Source organism: Lissotriton helveticus, chromosome 5_1 (genome assembly GCF_964261635.1).
Source record: "Lissotriton helveticus chromosome 5_1, aLisHel1.1, whole genome shotgun sequence".
Taxonomy (NCBI): domain Eukaryota; kingdom Metazoa; phylum Chordata; class Amphibia; order Caudata; family Salamandridae; genus Lissotriton; species Lissotriton helveticus.
Window position 1 is genome coordinate 139,570,243 of NC_136065.1, and position 21,436 is coordinate 139,591,678.

At 44.8% G+C, this 21,436-nt stretch overlaps 1 protein-coding gene across 3 annotated transcripts in view; it reads left to right on the forward strand.

Moving 5' to 3' along the window:
* Nucleotides 1-21,436, forward strand: part of LOC144754272 (G-protein-signaling modulator 1-like) — an 886,476-nt gene that overhangs the window by 405,661 nt on the left and 459,379 nt on the right. For all 3 annotated transcript variants that reach the window (XM_078641903.1, XM_078641902.1, XM_078641904.1), the window contains exon 6: nucleotides 10,472-10,587. In XM_078641903.1, the coding sequence (XP_078498029.1) occupies nucleotides 10,472-10,587 (116 nt within the window). The remainder of the gene's footprint in view (nucleotides 1-10,471; nucleotides 10,588-21,436) is intronic.

Consider the following 21,436-nt stretch of genomic DNA (forward strand, 5'->3'; position numbering starts at 1 on the left):
ACCCCAGCATCACTCAGCATCACCACATTATCACTCAGCACCACCACAGCACCACCCAGCACCACCACAGCATCACTCAGCGCCACCACAGCATAACTCAGCACCACCCCAGCATCACTCAGCATCACCACAGCATCACCCAGTACCACCACAGCATCACTCAGCACCACCACAGCACCACTCAGCACCACCACAGCATCATTCAGCAACACCACAGCACCATCACAGCATCACTCTGCACCACCCAGCACCACCACAGCACCACTCAGCACCACCACAGCATCACTCAGCGCCACCACAGCATCACTCAGCGCCACCCCAGCATCACTCAGCACCACCACAGCACCACCACAGCATCACACAGCACCACTCAGCACCACCACAGCATCACTCAGCACCGCCACAGCATCACTCAGCACCACCACAGCACCACTCAGCACCACCACAGCACCACCACAGCACCACTCAGCACCACCCCAGCACCACTCAGCACCACCACAGCATCACTCAGCACCACCACAGCATCACTCAGCACCACCCCAGCATCACTCAGCGCTACCCCAGCATCACAGCATCACTCAGCACCACCACAGCATCACTCAGCACCACCACAGCATCACTCAGCATCACCCAGCACCACCACTCAGCACCACCACAGCATCGCTCAGCGCCACCCCAGCACCACTCAGCACCACCACAGCACCACTCAGCACCACCACAGCATCACTCAGCGCCACCCTAGCAACACTCAGCACCACCACAGCATAACTCAGCACCACCACAGCATCACTCAGCGCCACCCCAGCACCACTCAGCACCGCCACAACACCACTCAGCACCACTACAGCATCACTCAGCACCACCACAGCACCACCACAGCATAACTCAGCACCACCACATTATCACTCAGCACCACCACATTATCACTCAGCACCACCACAGCATCACTCAGCACCACAACTTCATCACTCAGCACCACCGCAGCATCACTCAGCACCACCACAGCATCACTCAGCACCACAACAGCATCACTCCGCACCACCACAGCACCACTCAGCACCACTCAGCACCACTCAGCACCACCACAGCATCACTCAGCACCACCACAGCATCACTCAGCACCACCACAGCATCACTCAGCACCACCACTGCATCACTCAGCGCCACCACAGCACCACTCAGCACCCCCACAACATCACTCAGCGCCACCCCAGCATCACTCAGCCCCACCCCAGCATCACTCAGCACCACCACAGCATCACTCAGCGCCACCCCAGCATCACTCAGCATCACCACAGCACCATCACAGCATCACTCTGCACCACCCAGCACCACCACAGCATCACTCAGCACCACCACAGCATAACTCAGCACCACCCCAGCATCACTCAGCATCACCACATTATCACTCAGCACCACCACAGCACCACCCAGCACCACCACAGCATCACTCAGCGCCACCACAGCATAACTCAGCACCACCCCAGCATCACTCAGCATCACCACATTATCACTCAGCGCCACCACAGCATCACTCAGCGCCACCACAGCACCACTCAGCACCCCCACAACATCACTCAGCGCCACCCCCGCATCACTCAGCGCCACCCCCGCATCACTCAGCGCCACCCCAGCATCACTCAGCGCCACCCCAGCATCACTCAGCGCCCCACAGCATCACTCAGCACCACCACAGCATCACTCAGGGCCATCATAGCATCATTATGCGCCACCACAGCATCACTCAGGGCCATCACAGCATCACTCTGTGCAACCATTCAACAACAACTGGTTCTAATATGTTCTCTGAATGTTTCAAGCTTTATTACAAATGTCACAAAAAGATGTTAATATTTCACTTCTGTTCTTGGATTATCGTCACAATAAAATACACTGAACATAATCTTCACACAAGTTATTTACAAAAGTTTAAGCTATTGCCATTATAAATTACAATCACTTTTATTTAAGTATTAATTATGTAAAAAAATTACAAGCCAATGTTATTTGTAATATCAATACATCTAAGTCACGTAAATACAAAACATGTTGCATTACAAAGGCTATCGGTGTCACATTTGCGAAAGTTATAACGATTGGCATTGTAAATGACAAAGCTATTAATTTAGCTATTTTCAAAACCAACACATAAATAAAAAAAATTGTCATTTACAAGACCAATAGCTCAAACTTTCCTAATGCGAGACCTATTGCATTGCAAATGCTTGTTTGTTTTGTTTTTGTTTTTAGTGTTTTTGGACTTGAGTTGAGGTATAGTAGGCCCGTTTATAGTGTTGATTTCCATTATATTACCACAAACATTGCCTGCAGCAAGCACAAATGCCTGTTGTCACCCATAACTTCCAAAACAGCGATGTGGTATTGATAGAGCGCGCGAGGCCACCCGACCAATAATTTACGCCGTTTCCGGCTTCAGGGCCCATATACTTTCAAATCACCATATACATTGACCAGGTGACTTCACGAGCTCTACCAATTTGTGTGTGTTCCCTACTATTGTTTCTCAGTGCACCCGACTTACCATCCACCGATGCGGGTACCTAATGACCACAATGAATCAGGGAGCTAGCTGTAAAAGGAAAGGCAGCAAAATACAAACCCAACCAATAACATTCAAAATACTGTTGAAAATGACCACGGACAACTGGAAGTTTTAAAATGTTTATCTAAAGTTCATTGTTTTCATGCATCAGGTGTACAAGAATAAGACATTCAATGACTAGTAAAATGTAAATGATATAACTATAGAGAAATAAAGACAAGGTAATCATTGAAAATTGCTATGGAATATAAATGAAGAATACTACACAATCTCAAAAATCTTCAAGCATGGACAGACTATGCATGGGTAACTATAGGAAGGCCTATAAAGAGTAACACGCTAAACTTAAAGTGAATGGACCTTTGAACAGTCTAGGTAAGGAGGTTCTAGACCATATCAGAAAATGACAAACTGCAATGCAAAATATAATTTCTAACAGGTGAGATGACATGGGAATACGTTTGCGAGATAATTGCAAATGACTTTCAATGGTTTGCGGAAAGCATGGAAAATAACATATGCCAAAGTATCACTTTATTTAAGCAAAAGGTAGAAATATAGAAAGGTGCAAGTTTAAAGAACTTAGAACAGTATTTACCTAGACTGGTGTGGAAACCAAACCCTGGCCACGGGTCAGTTTAAGGACAGGAAACCCTCAAGGAAGGATACCCCTCAAAGGACAGCAGGTGCAGAATGGACACCCCGGACAGGACAGGATACCCTCGGATTGGGAGTCAGGACAGGACCTCAGGACAGGACAGCAAACCCTCAGGACAGGACCGCTCAGGACAGGACCGGAACCCACAGCTCGGAAGCAACGCCTGCGCTCCACCCGCTCTGCAGCTATCGATCAAGACCCCGATTGGGTCAGCGAACTCCCAGCAAGAGTGCTTCGCCAGCACTTTAAGTTCAGTAGAACCTTAGTCTATGGTCAATTTCGGACAGAGTGCTCCGCAGCTCTCTGTATCTTCAGTCACCTATTGAGTGCGATGGGTCAATGACAGGTCAGCTAAACCAGACAAGTCGGACCATTCCCTAGGTGAACCCAGGGTAGATATACTGTTTTGGGGCAGTGTACCACCCCCCAATGTTGCAAAGTGTCAAAATCCTTCAATTTGGATTGGTCCTAAGGTAGGATTTGGGTAACACACCAATCATAACACAACATTTCAAGCCTGTATTTGCATACTTGGGTACCGCCTAGAGAGATTGGGGTTCTCATGAGAAATTGCAGAGAAATACAATAGGAATATTACAATGTTTCTGAATAAGGACATGTGACTCCGTTCAGCCGAGTTTCAGGTCGGTTCTCAGGAGCATCTTGCCCATCACTGCCAACTGGCTGTGTTCCATCAGTCAAGGTCCACTGTGCCGCAGAAAGTTGCGCAGGCGCAGAAGGGACCTCCAATATGGCTCTCCTCTCTCTCAGACCCCCATTCCCCGCGGTACATGAAAAGTAAGCGAAAACAAATTAATACATAATAATGTCATCATGAAAACACATCACAGGGTTTGTACTTCTAACTTATCATCAAGAAATATACTTATGCAATCTATATGTTAGCTACATAGAAACGATGACAGTGGCAGTGGCACGAGCAGTACCACATGATGGGCACAGCTATGTATTACGCCTGCGCATAAATTTCCCTCCACTTCTGCAGACGCGTCAGGACACGTGAGTGTGGCTGACGCATGCGCAGTAACTAAATACAAGCGGCGGCCATTTTAGGTGACTCGAGTAAATTATTTTAGTAAAACACATGTGCAAGCTTCACGATCCTTATCCAAACTAAATATAAATGTTAGTAAAACATACACTTGTTACCGTATTACACATAAACGAGGTTCATGATTACAGCAAGTCCGCAAAATATGCGAAGCTTTGCTTCATCAGTATGTCTTCACTAGTTCAACACTGCCTCAATCTGCACATTTGTCATATACAATGCCAAGAGCTTAAACTCTCACAAATGCGAGACCTATTGCATTGCAAATGCTTGTCCTCTATTGGTCATTAATCTGGCACATTTTGCTACCTCCCAACACAGGTTGTTTGACGGAACCACGCATGTGATTACCACGCATGCTTTTTCCACACAGTCTTAACCATGCAAGTATTAACCACGCATATGCCTTTACGATGAAATATGCATTAAGGCATGTATTGCAAAGACATTTGCGTAGTTAAGACTTTTCATGTAAGTGCAACCCCGCCCCGTCCCCCAACCCTGAGACCTAAACCTACCCCCCTCCCTCCTGAAAACCAAACCCCCTCCTCCTTCGCGCCCTAAAAACGACCCCACTCTTCCCTAAGCCCTAAAAAGTATCCCAATCCCTCCCCCCACCCTGAGCCTTAAATCGACCCCTAAATCCCCACCCTGAGATTTAAAACGACCCCCACGCCCTATAAACTTCCCTGCCCCTTAAGCCCTAAAAACTAACCTGCCCCCAGCCCTAAAAACTTCCACGACCCCCACAGCCCTGAAAACAACACAGACCGCCCCATCCCTGAAAACCACCCAACCCTTAAAAACTACACCCCACCCTCAAAACCCGGCCCCAGCCCCACTTACCTCACAGCGTCCTGCCTCCTCTGCCGATCCTTCCTGCTTCCGCCCATTCCAGGCAGCCGCTAGACCGCGCCCTGCCTTAACAACGCATATGCGTGGTTACGGCTCATGAGTAGTTAAGGCAAACGTGGTGGCGCTTGCGATGTTGGAACACACGTTGTTCTGACCGTCCCCCCCCCCCCCCAACACAGCATGGAGCAATGGGTCACCTCACTTCAGCAATTGTCTCTTTTCTGGTGTGATTGCTGGCATTGTTTCTGATCACAAGTGCACATCTGCCTAAAAAGTAGTGCTCTTGGGTGCAACGGATGGTGACCTATACTTTCTTCTGCCAATGCTTATTTTCTTTCTGTTTTTTACCCTTTTTTATTTTTTAGTCATCTTTATGTGTTTAACGTATCTCTTTATGTTATAATAATTAAAACAGTAGTACATGTTTTGCTCTAATATGAATAATATTTCCCTTTGATGTGTATTAAAACCAAAAAGGCCTCCATACCTGTTCTAAATATACCTGCCTGCTATGAGACAACTATCCTGTTATACTAAAATGCAAATTTTTAAGCTATGTGTAAACCCTAAATTGGAAGCATGTTGGTACCACGTTTAGGAGGCTGAATGATTTTTTTCTTTATTATTCTTTTTAAATAACAATTGCTCCCGCGCATTTGATTGAGCTTCCGCACCACATCCCCAAGTAAATAAGCACAAGAGCGAGGCAATACACTGAACAACCTTGGGATTTCTCCTACTTTCCCTGCCCCCTGCCTTCCCCCCACCACATAACAGCAAAGATATTTTACCTCTGTGCTCCTGTGAACCTTCAATTAGATGACCAGAAAAACAACAAGTGAAAACTTCTCTCAGGGCGGAAAGGGATAGAAGCACATTTTTAGCTTTTTAGGTTTCGACCTGGCGAAAAGCTGCGCCGTGCAGCTTTTCGGCGCAGGTCGAAATCTTTTGAGTTACACTGTGTGCTTTAGTTCAGCCTCTCTCTTCCATTGGCTAGCTCCATAAATGGAGGCTAGCCATTGGAAGAGAGAACTGTCCGTCATTTCCCGAGGCGATTGGTGGGCGTTCCCGACGATTCTTTCCCTCTCTGCAACGTCATGAAGACGTGGGCACTGTGGGCGTGGACTTTTTTTTTTTTACACCGGTTTGTGTTCATTGTTGTCTTGTTCCCTGTCCCGCTGGCTGTTTTCTGCCCGCCCCCCTCCCGCTGTCCGTGTGCCCGCCCGCCCCCCCTCCCGCTGGCTGTTTTCTGCCCGCCCCCCCTCCCGCTGTCCGTGTGCCTGCCTGCCCCCCCTCCCGCTGTCCGTGTAGCCGCCCGCCCCCCCTCCCGCTGTCCGTGTGCCCGCCCGCCCACCTCCCGCTGTCCGATGTGCCCGTAAGGTGCTTGTTCTTCCACGTGAGCACTGTTGGTGATGTTTATGTGAGGTGTAGAATGTGTGTCAGAAAGACACTACGAGATCACATGATGACAGACGTGGTGCAAGAGAAGTCGCAGATTACAATCGGAATGAACAGCAAACAGCCTCGGTATGCACACAATATCTGCTGTTTTGATCGTCAGGTTGGCGCTGCCATCATGAATCTAGAGGCAAGGCCGTGTCTTTCCTCACCCCGGGGCATATTGTATGTAGCCAGAAGGGGAGAACATCACCAATGCGACCAGGGAAACTCCGGTTCTCACGGGAGTTACCGAAAGAAGTACAGTCGTTGCGAAAGCACCCCACGTACTGAGGGATTCCCGGCGCACCGTGCAGGCCTGGAATGCAGTCAGTCCAGCTTTCCGACATGAGAGAGGCGGTCCGTCGTGTCTTAAGAAATGAGTGTTGGGGTGTGGAGGGAGTTGGAGGTTTGTTTCCTGTGTTGCCACTCAGCAATGGCAGCGATTCCACAGTTGCGGGGTGGGGGTCCAAACGGGGACAAGGGCAAATGCGCGCTGGGACACCGACCCCTTTCTTCCTTGAAAGGTGAGAGGGTGCAGGAACGTCAGCATATAAATAGAGTATTACAGCGCCTAACTTCCGTATCCGACAGCTCACCTGTAGCCCGGGAGGGGAAATAACTTCAAAAGGCCTTTGTTGAAAGGAGTCGTAATTAAGGATGCAATTTTTAAAAAAGTTCCTTAAGGAGGGAGGGAGCAATCGATCCATGCTCTCGGGGAGAGCTAAACACAGGAAGAGGCATGACGCATGCATGGACAAAGGGGAGAAAGGTAGGAGAGCCATGAAGGAGCCAGCAAATGGGATGTCTATGGGCGGCTATTGGCTTTGTAAATGACAATGCCATTTATTTATGTTGTCAAAGCCAACACATAAATAAAAAGGTTGTCATTTACAATGCCAATAGCTCTAACTTTTCCAAAGGCGAAACCGTTGCATTGTAAATGCTTGTTAACTATTTATCTGAAGCAGCTCCTTGCTGAGAAATCATCAAGGCCTCTGTGCGTGTTTTCACTGCCACGCTGTGTGCAGGACTGGAGGAGAGGTTGACCAAAAGGGATCCTTCTAAGGGACCAGCTCCTAGCGGGAAACAGGCTTTACTACGCAACCGTTACAACGCATGCCATTACATCGCATGCCGTTGCAACAAAAAGGTGTGCAGCAGTGGGTAGAAGGTGTTGGATTTAACTCCAACACCTTCTCTACTGTTTTTTTGTTGTTGTTGTAAATCTGTTTATTATTTTCCACCACAATCAACTTACATAATGATCAAATATATCAACACGTGCTCTTTCTGATCTCTCTTGGGCAGTAGTAATAACATAAAATATATGATAACATAAATGGCATATTAGGTTAAGATGAGTATTGTCCAACCATTGAATAACAACTGTGTAGTCTCAATATTCTCATGTCATCACAGGAGTACGCAACTGCAGTGTAAGTATGTATATGTTGCAGAGCCATATAGTAATAAATCAAACTATCCCACCCTCCCACACCCCACCCTCAATCCACCCGCTCCCACCGGCGTGTCATTTACTACAGCTCAACATATCGTGATAATATACTGGATCAGCACTAGTTAAACGGGGCTCCGTGCGGATGTCGGTGTTCAAGAACATAACTGTTGCAGGGGGGGGGTTACACTCACACGCTCCTATATCTGTCTATTAGCTCAACCATTTACGAGGCTCCATCTACTGTATGCCCGCTGGACTCCGAGCCGGAATCCGCATCTGTAGCCTTCAAGCCCATGAGCAGGCCTTCCCATGCCCGCGCTGCTTCCAGCGCCTTATCTTTGTGGGATCTCTGGGCCTGTTGCAGGCAAACTATGCTCTCGCTCCCTGCCCATGTAAGCAATGCAGCCTTCCATCTGGCAAAGCTGGGCCCTCCTCTAGCCTTCCAGTGGGTTGTGATTTCCCTTTTGGCAAGCAGCAACCCCAAATCCAGGAATTTACTAGTTACTTTTGTTTTTCTAGTGTGGGGGAACCAATGCAGTAGGCAGGTACCCCTGTCTGGAGCAATCTGCCGCTCCGTAATATTACAAAGTAACCCCACTACATCTTCCCAGTACGTACCCAAATGCGGACAATCCCATAGCATATGCAATAGGCCCGCATCCACTAGCGTACAGCGGGGGCACTGGGCTGTGTCTACGTGAAAATATTGAAGTATCTGCGCCGGGGTGAGATATGCCCTATGCAGTATGAAGAAATGAGCTAGTTGGAATCTGGCATTTCTAGTGCTCTTCCATGCCCTCTTAACTATTTGTGACCAGGCCGAGTCTGGAATTTCTTTATTAATATCCGTCAGTCATTGATCACGTATCTTCTGTAACGGCGGCAAGCCCTCCCCAAGCATGCGACGATATAAGCAGGTGACCGCTTTATAGGTGCCTGCAGCCATTACCACGTATTGTCATGCTAAGCTCACCGGTGGTTCCGATTGGCCCCTCCCCCAGTATTTTTGGATGGCAGCTACCATGGCTGTGTGAATTAAATAGTGCCCCGTGGGAGCCCACATCTCTCCTGCGGCACACTATACGGCAGTAAAGCGCCATCTTCGTATAGGTCTCCCACTACATGCATTCCAAGTGACTCGCACTCTGCAAGTGCCGACCAGTCCCCACCATGTGGGAGGGCGGTGCACATACCCAAGGGTATCTCCGGGGCATATGGGCGCTGGACCCTAGCTCTACAGTGGTATTGTTTCCAGCAAAGCTTAAGAGTACACACCTTCTCTACTGTTGCACACACTGGAGTTGGAATAGAAAATTCCAACTTCCAGCGCTCCCCAGACAGAAAGTCAGGGTAAAGGTTGGCGTTGCACCTGCATGTGATGTAATGGCATGCGTTGTAACGTCACATATTCCTCCCCAGCTCACTAGGGATGAAGCCCAAGCCCACTTTATCCACACCCAACTCAGAGTCCCCAGACGAGTAGCTCAAGGAGACACATCTGAGAGGGTAGTGCCCTATGCAGCCCACCCCTGCTGAAACTACACCCATGGGTTGGACCAGACCTCACCCAGAGAGATCACCCATCTGGAAGATCAGCAATGCAAGCCCTTTGCTGCACAGCGTCCATTTTAGGACATCCTCATCCATCACTTTTCAGACCTCACTCGTCATGAGTCACTTCTCATCCATCATTTGGCATCCATCATCCCTCATCTCTCATCCCTCCTCCATCATCTCGCCTCTATTATTATCCCCAGTCCGTCATGATGGATGGTGTATGATGGACGAGGGGCGATGGACCAAGTGTAAAGTCCAATCTTGTTTACTGCTGAGATGAGCAGGTAACATTTTGTCCAAATGTAACTATCTCCAATAAATTTTGTATATAGGGTTCAGGAGCTCTCACCAGGATCTTTCCGTTCCAGTCAATTATTGGTTTAATATTAAAACGAAGAGATTTCCCACTTTTTGTAATCTATCTGCACCAGTTCCAATATCAATGAGAAATTTGATTCAGCCAAGCGTGGTGCACCCCTGCTTATCCAAACCTGTAAATACTTGATGCCTTAATTGGCACAACCCAATTTCCATCTCAAAACATTACCTTCTTGATAAGATAATGTAACTGGACGGGCCACAGATTTTCCCCTAGTTATCTGTATGGCCCGGAAGACCTTTAAACTCACATAGTGGTATAGGTAGCACTTCTTTCGAGGAGCTCACAAGAATAGAAGCTCATCTGCATATAGAAGTCCTCTAACCTCTTCACCACCACAAAAGTCTATGCCTTAGATGTGAAATGATTAATCCTGTTGGTAGATTTGTAAAGTCAATATATATTTCATGCCTCACCTCCACCAGACACTGTATTCTGAAACATGTAATGGTTCTCCTAAAGTGACTCTTCGTGAATCTCTTTTCTAGCGACTCTCCATCGCGAAAGAGTTTGGGGACAAAGCGGCAGAGAGGCGGGCCTACAGCAACTTGGGCAATGCCTACATATTCCTGGGAAAGTTTGACATGTCCGCCGAGTACTACAAGTGAGTCACTTGCATGCCCGTCATGATATGTGATGTATGAAGATCCACACAAATCTTAATGCTGTTCTACCCTTTAAAGATGATATAACTTTTAAGATGGTGGAGAGGAATTTGGGAATAAAATATAAACATGCAAATTATTGTCTTCTTGCGTACAGGGTGATCTGAAAGATTTGATTCAGAAGAGCTAGAAGCGAGTTTACTCGCCTGCATATTGAGGGACAGAGAGGAGTATTCGTATTGAGAGACAGAGAGAAGTATTCGTACATTGAAACAGAGGAGACGATTCACGAAGGCATTTTGGAGTAGGTAATGGAATACTCCTGTACAGTCTATTACTTACTCTTCCATGCCTTTGGGAATTTCACCCCATGACATCTAAAATGGATATAAAATGGAAATTTTCAGGTAATAGTCATTTGTAGTTAGTACAAACAGAAAGGACTGTGCTGACTTTGCACTTTTACTACTAAAGAGTTTGATGTTTTGCGGTCATTTCACAAAGGCATGGAAGAGTCCATAAAAGAGTACTCCTATAGTACTAATTCCCACACTCATAAATGGTTTTGTGAATGGTGTTTACCACCTTCACATTGAGGCGAATGTAGTGAGGTATATGTTTTGGTGCTTCTGTCAGTCACCAGGTCATTACTTACCACACCCTTTCTCAGGTTACATAAAGACACCACATTTCACCATACTTACCCAAGAAAGGAATAAAACACTGACAACATATAAGACCATTGCTGAGGAGCTCGCAAATAACAACAAGTCACAACACCTCCCAATCTAAGAGGATAAACAACGCATGCTCCTCCTGGCAATGTAATTTAGACATCCCTGATGGGAGGCACTTTCCCTTCCATATCAACAATTACCCATTAGAGGGGAATCACCCATCCCTCTGTAAGTACTTGGCAAAAAAAAGGGGTCTCAACCTTCCCTCACAAGGAATACCAACAAATGATATGCTCTAGGGTTTCTTTATTACATGATAATAGGATGACAAAAGAAAGAAATAACTAAACCTCACAGTAAACATTAGCAGCAATCATCAGCACATAGATATACATAGAGCCTGAAAATAAAAGCATAGTTCGATAAAGTTAGATATACATCGAACACCTCGCCATAATCTTAGGCGTCTTGTCATCTGAAGATGGGTAAGTCTCTCTTTCCCTCACTGGTTGGTTCCGGACTCTCTGTGGCACACACACGTCTGCACGTCTGCCCCGTGATGTATCACCAGACCGCCAAAACACCAGACCAGCATCTCAGCTCAGCATATCAGCATCTCTCAGCATCTCAGAAGCTCTCTGCCTCTCAGAAACTTTCTCTCTCTCTCAGAAACTCTCTGAAGCTGAGCATCTCTCGGACCCCCTTTCTCTAATATAGAACTCTATCCTCTATCGAAGCTTCTGGAAGAACCCGCCTACCTTTCTCACAAGATTCCTGTACCCTTCCACACCAGGCACCCAACAGCAGCTGGCCGAGCATTTTTTTATGGCGCCAATGCGAAGAAGGCACATTCCTCCTGATAAGAACTGGTCTGCTCTGGTTCACTGCCGGTGAATAACACATGTAATCTCAAATATCACCTCGCACCTACAGAGGCTCAGAAGATGGCTGCAGTTTAGAAAATGGAGTTGCTCAAGCATAGGCCTCTACTACTTGGAAAGCAGAATGCCATTATACCACGTCAAAGCCAATAGGCTAAAGTCATAATTCACCTAACTCAAATAACACTATGCACTTAATCCCTCAGTATCCCCTATGGAGCACATGTGTGCACCATCACCAACAACACTGCACCTTGACATCCCACACCTTCTATTCTTTGGCAAGATTATTCTATTGCAAGACCACCCTACATTAAGGCTGAAGGAACATAGCACACTAAAGTCAGTACACAATGGTGGTGATCGAGGGTCATCACAGATCATCAGACCACTAAAGTGGCTCATTCACTACAATATTGAAAGGAACCGGGCCTGGTGTTCAGCAGTTTCTTATAGAGGGGAACAGAGAGCAGTGGTCATCAGCTATATATTATTCATCACACAGAGAAAGTAAGAACTTTTTTGCAGAAAGAAGAGAATGTGGGGAATATTCTGTGGGGGCAAATGATGGTGAATACCCTTTGGTAAATGATAATGGGGTCATTAATAATTCTGGGTTGGGAGAGGCCTCAATCCTATATGACCTTCTCAAAGCCAACTTTGGGCAGTCTAATCGGATCAAAGTCCTGTCTTGGAATGAGGCTGGACTCAGTTGGAAGATGGCTGAAATATAATTGGGGCAGTTCAAAGATGGGCAGGATATAAGTCTCTTCCACGAGACTTGGCGTATAGCTCCTAAGTTCAGGAATGGGTTGACATCATATTGCTTAACCCCTTCGCCGCAGGGCTAATTTCCCCGCGGCGCTGGGGGCAGGGGGCGCATGCAGCGCCACAGTGCTTGTGACGAGCTCGGCTCGTCACGCTGCACAGTGGCGCTGTGCTCATGACGAGCTGAGCTCGTTCAGACCACACCCGTTTTCTTGGAACGCTCAGCTCAGCACAGCAGGGGAATTATCCCAGCGTGTGAGCGCCGCGCGAGTCATGACGAGCTCAGCTCGTCATGAGCACAGCGCCACCGTGCCTCATGATGAGCTGAGCTCGTCATGAGCAGTTAAGGTGTTAAATGCTGCTCAGTCAGGAAGGGTAAGACCTTCAGGCGTTTAGTGATTTGGGTTAATACTGCACTCCAGTGGGAAATTAGACCTATCCCCGTTGATTCTTTTTTGATATACTGGATGTTGGGTGGACCTCCCCTCTGGCATCTCTTTGAGTATATTTAATGTATATAACCGGGTGGCACTTGACTGTTGAGTCCAAGGTTATCAACATGCTCAAGAATACCCTATTAGAGATAACTGAGAAAGGTAATCTAATAGCAGCAGGAGATCTAAACACAACCATTGAACCATTGGTGGTGGCCCCTCTGACCTAACATCTGAACATGATATTAAGTGGAGACTTCCCCAGTTGGAGCTGCCTCCATTGAAAAGGACACCAAGGCCGGTGCAATGAACGGCATTGACATTAAGATCTAATCTAAGAGCAGCAAATGGGAGAACTCCCTCAGATAGTGAAGGTAGGCACACTTAGACTGGGCCACTGTAACCGAATTGATTACTTTTTAATTGATATGAAGTTATGTTTCTTTTTTTACATGAGATGATTGTAATAGATAGGGTTGATAATGATCACAATGCCCTGTGCTTGACTCTATTGTAAAACACTGCGGTAAGACCTCGGATTATAGGTAGTACATCTGCAGGGAATATTTCTCATACCAACAATGGTAAAGGCATCCGGTGGAAATGGGTAGCTAAGAACCCAGAGGTTCTGGGGGTATTTGTTTGTAAGGTTGAGGAAGAGGTAGAAAAATTGAAAGACCTTTCCCCGAGGAAAGAGTAATAAACCTTCAGGAAGACCATGAAGTACCGTTTTAATGATTAAAGATCTTTTAGCCCAAGAAAAAAAGGGGTGATTCTAAAAACTGAAATGAAGTACCTTGGTTCAACAAAGCATGTAGGACAGCGAAAGCAGGCTCAATAACTGCAGTGAAATCTGAGTGCAGGAGTGTTTTGATGATCTGTACGGGGAATTGGCCAAAGCTGTAAGTCTTGGAGAATACCATATGGGAAAACTTGCATTGAGCCATGAATATTAAAGACATCAGAACATTTTTGGAAAATAGCTGCAATGAGAGTCAGTTTTACCCAGAGGAACTGGAATATTTTGTCCAACCCAAGAATTGGGTGGTCCACTTAGTAACTTATATTTGGGTGTAGAGTAATCATGCTGGGATGTTAAATCCGTCTCTGGCTACCAAACCTAAAAATCAAAGTACTTTGGAATATGAGCTAAGCAAAACCATTGGTGACCATTAAGGCTAGCCTAACATTAAGAGCAGCAGGACCTGACAAGATCACCAGTGACTTTTACCTGGGCCATCCAGATGTGTGGGGCCTTTACACTAACCATCGATCAAATTCAGTCCTGAAGGGCATGGAGATACCATTATCTTGGCACATGGCAGAGATCATTCCTATATATGCCAAGGGCCAACATAATGACCCAAGTAATTATTGGGCAATTAGTTTGGTAGATGCATTGCAGAAGATTTTCTGCAAACTGGTGCTAGCACATCTCCAAGAATGTATGAAGGATTATGATGTGTTTGGGGATCTCCAGGCATGTTTTAGATGTGGCATAAGCACTATGGATCAGATCTTTTGTTTTAACTGTATCTATTGGATTACTGAAGCAATCAAAAGGGGCAGACGGTATGTGACTTTTGTTGAATTACTTGAAGTATTTGACTTGGTTCCTTGGGCAAAGATGTGGATGGTTTTGGACAGGATGGATATTCTCCCTAATCTGTTGGCCATTCTTGTGTGCCTAAATGCAGAAAACTATGTACGACTTAGGTGGGGGGGACTAGGGCCAGCTACCTTACCCAATAATGATCAAGAGCGGAGTTAGACAAGGTTGTGTCCTGGACCCTGCTTTGTTTCTCTGTATATAAGTGGGGTTGTGGAATGGCTGGACAAGGATGGGTGTGATTCTCCAAAAATGGTGCCTGCCCTCCTTTTGCTGATAACACTCTACTGCTCCCCCCCAAAAAACAGGATTTACAGGAGCTTCTGGCAAATGTTAACACATTTTGTACAGATAAATAACTCTAATAGCAAATTTATGATTTTCAACACTGCAAAGTGAAAGAAATGCAAATGTAATTTGAACATTGGAGAGGATTCAATTGAATTGAATTCAAATTTGGCTTAGCTGGTGTTAAGACTAACCGCAAATTTAGACTGGGCTCTACAAGTGCAAAAATCACAATTATACAGCATATTGTGAACACATCCAAGAGTAATAATAAGACTATGCCTAATATAGTTTGCCCGGCCCTGGAGATTTACAATATAAGGGCTTTGGGAGCATCGCTGTATGGCTTGGAAATATGCGGGTATGCGGACACCAGCATATTGACAGTGGTGGAAAATAAATGTATTAGATCTCTTTTGGCACTCCCATTGAGTACTACATTGACTCCTGTATGCCTGGATATGAAAATTAAGAAACCGTACAGAAAGTTGAGAGCACACCTTTGATTTATTGGCACCATTTATGGACCTCAACTGCTTTAAGAGTATATCGTGAGAGTCTAAGTTATCTCGTGTCCCCTGCTTATATTCAGAAAATACTGTGGTTGAGCTTTGTTAAAGCGCTAGTGGGAAAAATTGGTCCTGGGGAGATTTTGGGTTTCCCCAGAGGAATTGAGTTCACTCTCGAAGGGGGCTTTAAAAGCATTTTACTGGGAATATGTGTCTGTTCAAATTGTTCTTAGTTGCACATGATCACTGGCAGTGGAGTTTGATTTTAAACCTTTTCTTTGATATGGGAGTATGGTTGACAAAATGACTCCTCCACTTGCCTGTAAATTGTATATGCTATTTAGATACAAATGCCTTCCTACGAGAGCCTTTTGTAGTAAGTGAGTTGATGTAATACCTATGGGAGATGATTGTCGCCCCTGTCAAGGTGTCCCAGAGGCAATAATACATATATTATTCTTTTGTCCGGCTTATGGATACCAAAGAGCGAAGTGGATAACGTCTTTGTGTAGGGAATTGGGTACAAGCCGGCATATTGAGGCTTACAGGTTTCTCAGCAATGACACTTATAGAACTGTGGTATGTTATATCTCGAGATCCTTTTGTCGGCTCGGATCTGGCATAATAAATATATACACGATAGAGAGTGGCTAATGATATTTTCTTCATTTTAAAGGTGTTTCCAATGCTGCTACTTTGGCACATATATTAGGATCTAAATGGTCTGTTAGTTGCAGCCCTTATGAAAAATGTGCACTTAATTGCCAAGCTGACTACTGCTATTTTGCACATGCTCCTAGGGTTTAAAAGGATCGGCGGCCTGGGCCCATATGAGGAATTCATGTAGAATATTCACTTTATTGACAATTTTCAAATGTCTTACTGTAAAGCAGAGCAGGTGATCAGCACAACAGAATTGTTGGGGATGAATGGTAGTGCTCATAGAATAGGTAAAATGCAGAACATACATGTTTGAAGCTTAACTTTTGCTTCATGGGTTAAAACGGGGGGAAGGGACGCCTGTAGTCACACTCTGTTATGAGAGAGTAAAGTTACAATTTTGTAATTGTTACTTTGGTTTCTTGAGAAACCGTTCTTACTGAAGACGTCGACTGTGCCATACTTACTGCATCAAGGGTACACCCTTTCTTGCGGGGACAATGGCCTGCCCGTGGCTACGAGGATTAATGCGAGTGAGGCCGGCTCTGTAAAATACAGACACGTAGTCAGGCAGACGTCAGCGTCATCGTTGTTTGGGAAACGACTAAAACAATGACTTTCAAAATGGCAGCCTTATATTGGAACAACTTCCTCGTTTCGTTTAAAGAAAGAAGGAAGGCGGAAAACTCTATTTTTATACTTATAGGGTGCCGTTACTGGGGGCAAAAGATACAAAATACAAAATATACAAATGTTAGTATGTTATTTCTTGGTAACTACTTATGTTAGTACCAGTAGTATATTATAAAGATATGAGAGATCAGTGGGTCAGTTAGAAAAGAAAAGAAATTATGGAATATAAACTTCTCAGCAGGTCTAACATACTCCTTAGTCAATGGACATTTAGTAAAGTGACCCCAGGGGATATTTTCATTCAAACCTTAGCTGTGTGTTTTCCATCTAAACACCCATCCTTGTTCTTTTTCAAATAGTAGGGATTCTTGATTCATTTGTTCCAAGATAAACCAGTTGTAATCGTTCACTGTGTGTTTTAGTTCCATGTAGTGAACTGACATTTTTGTGGTAGCGCGCCCACACCTGAGGTTACTGCGATGTTCACAGATCCTGGTCTTGATTTTGTGGGTAGTCATTCCTATGTAATGTAAATTACAAGGACAAGTAATCATATAGATCACACCCTGTGAATTGCAATTTGTGAATTGTCTAAGCTCCCAGGTGTGAACTTGGGACTTTGTTCCAGTCCTACACGTCCAGATATCCACAGTCTGCGCTTTATGCCTTTTGGCACTATTTTCCCCAAAAAAAGAAACATTCAATATCTCCAGTTCTACTGATTGGATTTTTGTCGTTTTGGTCTTGTTTTTATTAATTAATCTTTTTGTGTGGTGTTTTCACTGTTTTATTGTTTTAAGTGTTGCACAAATACTTTGCACATTGGCTCCTCTAAGGTAAGCCTGACTGTTCTGTGCTAAGCGTCCCTTGTTTGAGCACAGGTTAATTTGAGGGTTTGCTTGTACCTTACCCTGACTAGGATTGTGGTTGCTGCTTGACCAAGGCTTACACCCCACTCAAACTGTAAACCAATTTCTAACAGCTGTGTTCACTCAGCTCTATGCTGAGAAGAACAGAGAGCTGTGTTCAGTCAGTTCTATGCTGAGAAGAACAGAGAGCTGTGTTCAGTCAGTCTATGTTGAGAGGAACAGGAAATGGTGTTCACTCAGCTCTACATTGAGAAGAACAGAGAGCGGTGTACACTCAGCACATGATAGACTGTAATGAGTTACATGTCACTCAATGTCTGTTGAGAGCCAGCCACGGCCCGTATAGGGCGTGCCACTGGGCGGTGATGTGGGGTGGGGGAGGGGCAGGGCAGAGGGTTGTAAAATGCGGCAAACGGATGATTTCAGGTAAGTAACATCTTTGCTTCCCTAAGAGTCTAGTGGTAAAGAGACTTGGTGGTTAATTTTAGGTCTAACAGTAAGATTAAGCCTCTAGACCCCTGTAGTAAACAGCTCTTGGTAACACCGCCTCAGCCTAGTAATCCCTTACTATTTGATCTACCATTCTAAAATGTAGACAAGTAGCTCCATCAAAAAGCTTAATAAATCCTGCAATGCACATAAATAGCAACACAATGTGTTTCTTAATTAGAGTGACATGGTTTTGAGTTAGAATTAGACAGAATGTTGCAGTCAATTGATGGGAAAGGTGGTACGTGAAAGGAAACTGTTACTATCTGTTACTACAAATATATTTCACTGGACCACATCTTTAGTCTTGTGTGAACCAAGCCAGTAGGAAAAAGAAAGATGAGGAAGCCTTGTTAAAGGACACATGGGGACATATTTACTATAAGTTCATGCAGCGCAGAGCAGCAAGCAAAGTTGCATGAAGGGGAGAGAGCTGAACAGAGCTATATCTACTAAAATATGGTGCCCTTTAGCTCTCTAGCTGCCTTGGCACCTTGAGACTGCCTAGCACCAGTGCAGGCACCCTTACACCATTGTGCAAAGGTTTCTGCATTCCTAAGAGGCAATTCTGTCTTTGTATGCGGGATTCATGAATGTCTTGTTGTGTACGAGACATTCACAATGTCCTGTAATATTTAGGGATCTGACTATGCATTCTTTAAGTTTCGGTATTTAGAAAATTGATATACCTTCCCTATTTCAAGGTTTTGCGTATAACTTCCATTCATGAACATATCCCGAAATAGACGTAGACTAGACGTAACAATAATAGGGAGAACTGAGGCTGCTTCCCTGGGAATTGAAACTTTTGCCCTAAAATTCATTTAACTGGGATAAATACACACCGATGACCCAGGGAGAGGGGCAAAGAAGAGAGTTGCATGGAAGTGTTTTGTAGTGGACATCAAGTTGGTTGAAACCGCTGAATCCTCGCCAGTGAGTGTGTTACCTTGAAAAATTAATAGAGATTTGATCCATAAATTCTTTAATACTAGATTGATAGATGGACAGAAGATTAGTTGGTAAGCGCTCTGACCACAGGCATTGGTAGACTATTAGGGCTGCAAGGGTTGAAGGATGGATGCAAGGCTGTGGCCATGAATCGCCTTATTGCTGATGTAGTGTCTTGAGCAGATGGCATGTCTTGGTCCCAGCTAATTAGGAGGCTGTGAGTGCTGGTTTGCTTGAGCCCAAGAGTTCTAGGCTGCACCCACTTGTGCTGCTCATGTGTCCATGCTAAGTTGGGCATTACTGTGGTGTTCTGAGGGGAGCTTCAGGATCCTAGGTTCATTATTTAGGAGCCAAAGAATAGCTAGGTTAATACATACTTGCGTCACGGAAAAAAGATGAGGTGACCTACCTGATCCTGTACTCCTTGAAGCTCGGAGAGCCCAGTAAGAGACAGCCTTAAGTTAAGTTTGGAGATTATGATGCAAGGGTCAAAACAGTTGTCTGGAGAGTTTGTCACAGGAGTAGTCTGAATAATGCATAATAATACAGCAGTAATTTGAGGGGATTAAGATTTCACTATCATAAATTATGCTCAGGTAGCACACTTTTTCATCGGTGTGGGCTGAGGATCCAGGGGGTTCAAGATAGGGGAATGAAAGTGGAGAACAGTCAGCGGACATCTGTTGCTTATTTCATTGCCAGTTTTCTAAAGCACAAACTGGACCCAACAGGTGACAGAGCTGATTGCATGAGGCAATATTACAAGTTGCAAGGTACAACGAGAGACGACCTAACTATTACAATATATAAAGCAGACTACGGAGAAGATATCACACAATAAATGAAGTTAGATGTCACATGAATGGACACTACATATAATATAGATATATTAATGGAAAATATAGTAGCATGCTATCAACATAATAAAGACAGTCTGAATAATGTTGCTAGATCCAGGTCTTGATTACAGAACGTAGACCATCCAAAGTTAAAAGTTCGTGTCGGAAGGGCATTAAAACCACAGACATATCACTTCCATTTGCAATAAATCATAGCAGGATAAAGTCCTGTTGACTGGAGTTTTAGAGTTCCAGCACCTGGGAACACTCTCTGGGAAGGACTGCTCTAGTATCTTTCAATCTTTGATCGTAGCCTGAGCTGATGCTTTATCCAGAGAGTTGATGTGTGCTCCTGGTTCATATTATTGTGCAAGAAGAAGCCTGATGATCTGGCTTGTTTAAAAATCCAATGAACCGGATATGAACCTGGAGGATGAAGTTAGGGGAAGAGATAGGAGAAACTCTGTTTGAAACGGGTTACATTTGAGATGTTGCATTGTCCTCTATAGTTGGATGCCACTGCGATTTCAAGCGTATGATCAACTATGGGTTTTTTAAATTGCTGTTTCCATGCTTCTTCCTGATCTTAGCCAGATTGAAGGTTATTATTAATGAGACCATTTTCACCTCGGAGCTGAGTTTCTGGGAAGCTTTCTAGGATTTTGCAATTATAAGCAGGTTGGAAATAGGGAGGCTACTGTTTAAATCATCAGTTTCCACTCCTATTTCTTTCATTAGGGGCGGAGACCAGATCTATTTTTAGGCACTCCAGGACACAGCTTTGTAGGGCAGCGAGGAGTTAATTAGGTTCATCCAGAAGGGTTGTTAAGAGTGTTTTTTAAAGAACATATTTTTGTGTGACAAATAATATTAAGTATTAATAATGTTTATGTCTGAACCAAATCATGAATGCCGAATTAATTTAATTGCAGTTAAAATATGTTTAATATGAGGTTTAGAAGTGTGTTTATTAAAATAATTTAGTTGACCCCCAATTTTGGAGAAACCTAAATATATGATAACATGGATACTGCTATTGTCTCTTTTTTCACTTCTCCACTGGCCCCTCTACCATCAGATTTCTCTGCATATATTCTCTCCCTACAACTTTGCAGAATGAAGACAAATTGATGTAATTTTCCTGTTGTCCTCTGAATGAACTTTCTGATGTTCCTAACTGTAACATTATCTCAAGGTCCTGCTGCTGTGCCTCGATAGCTCAGTCCAGTTTTATGTCTTTA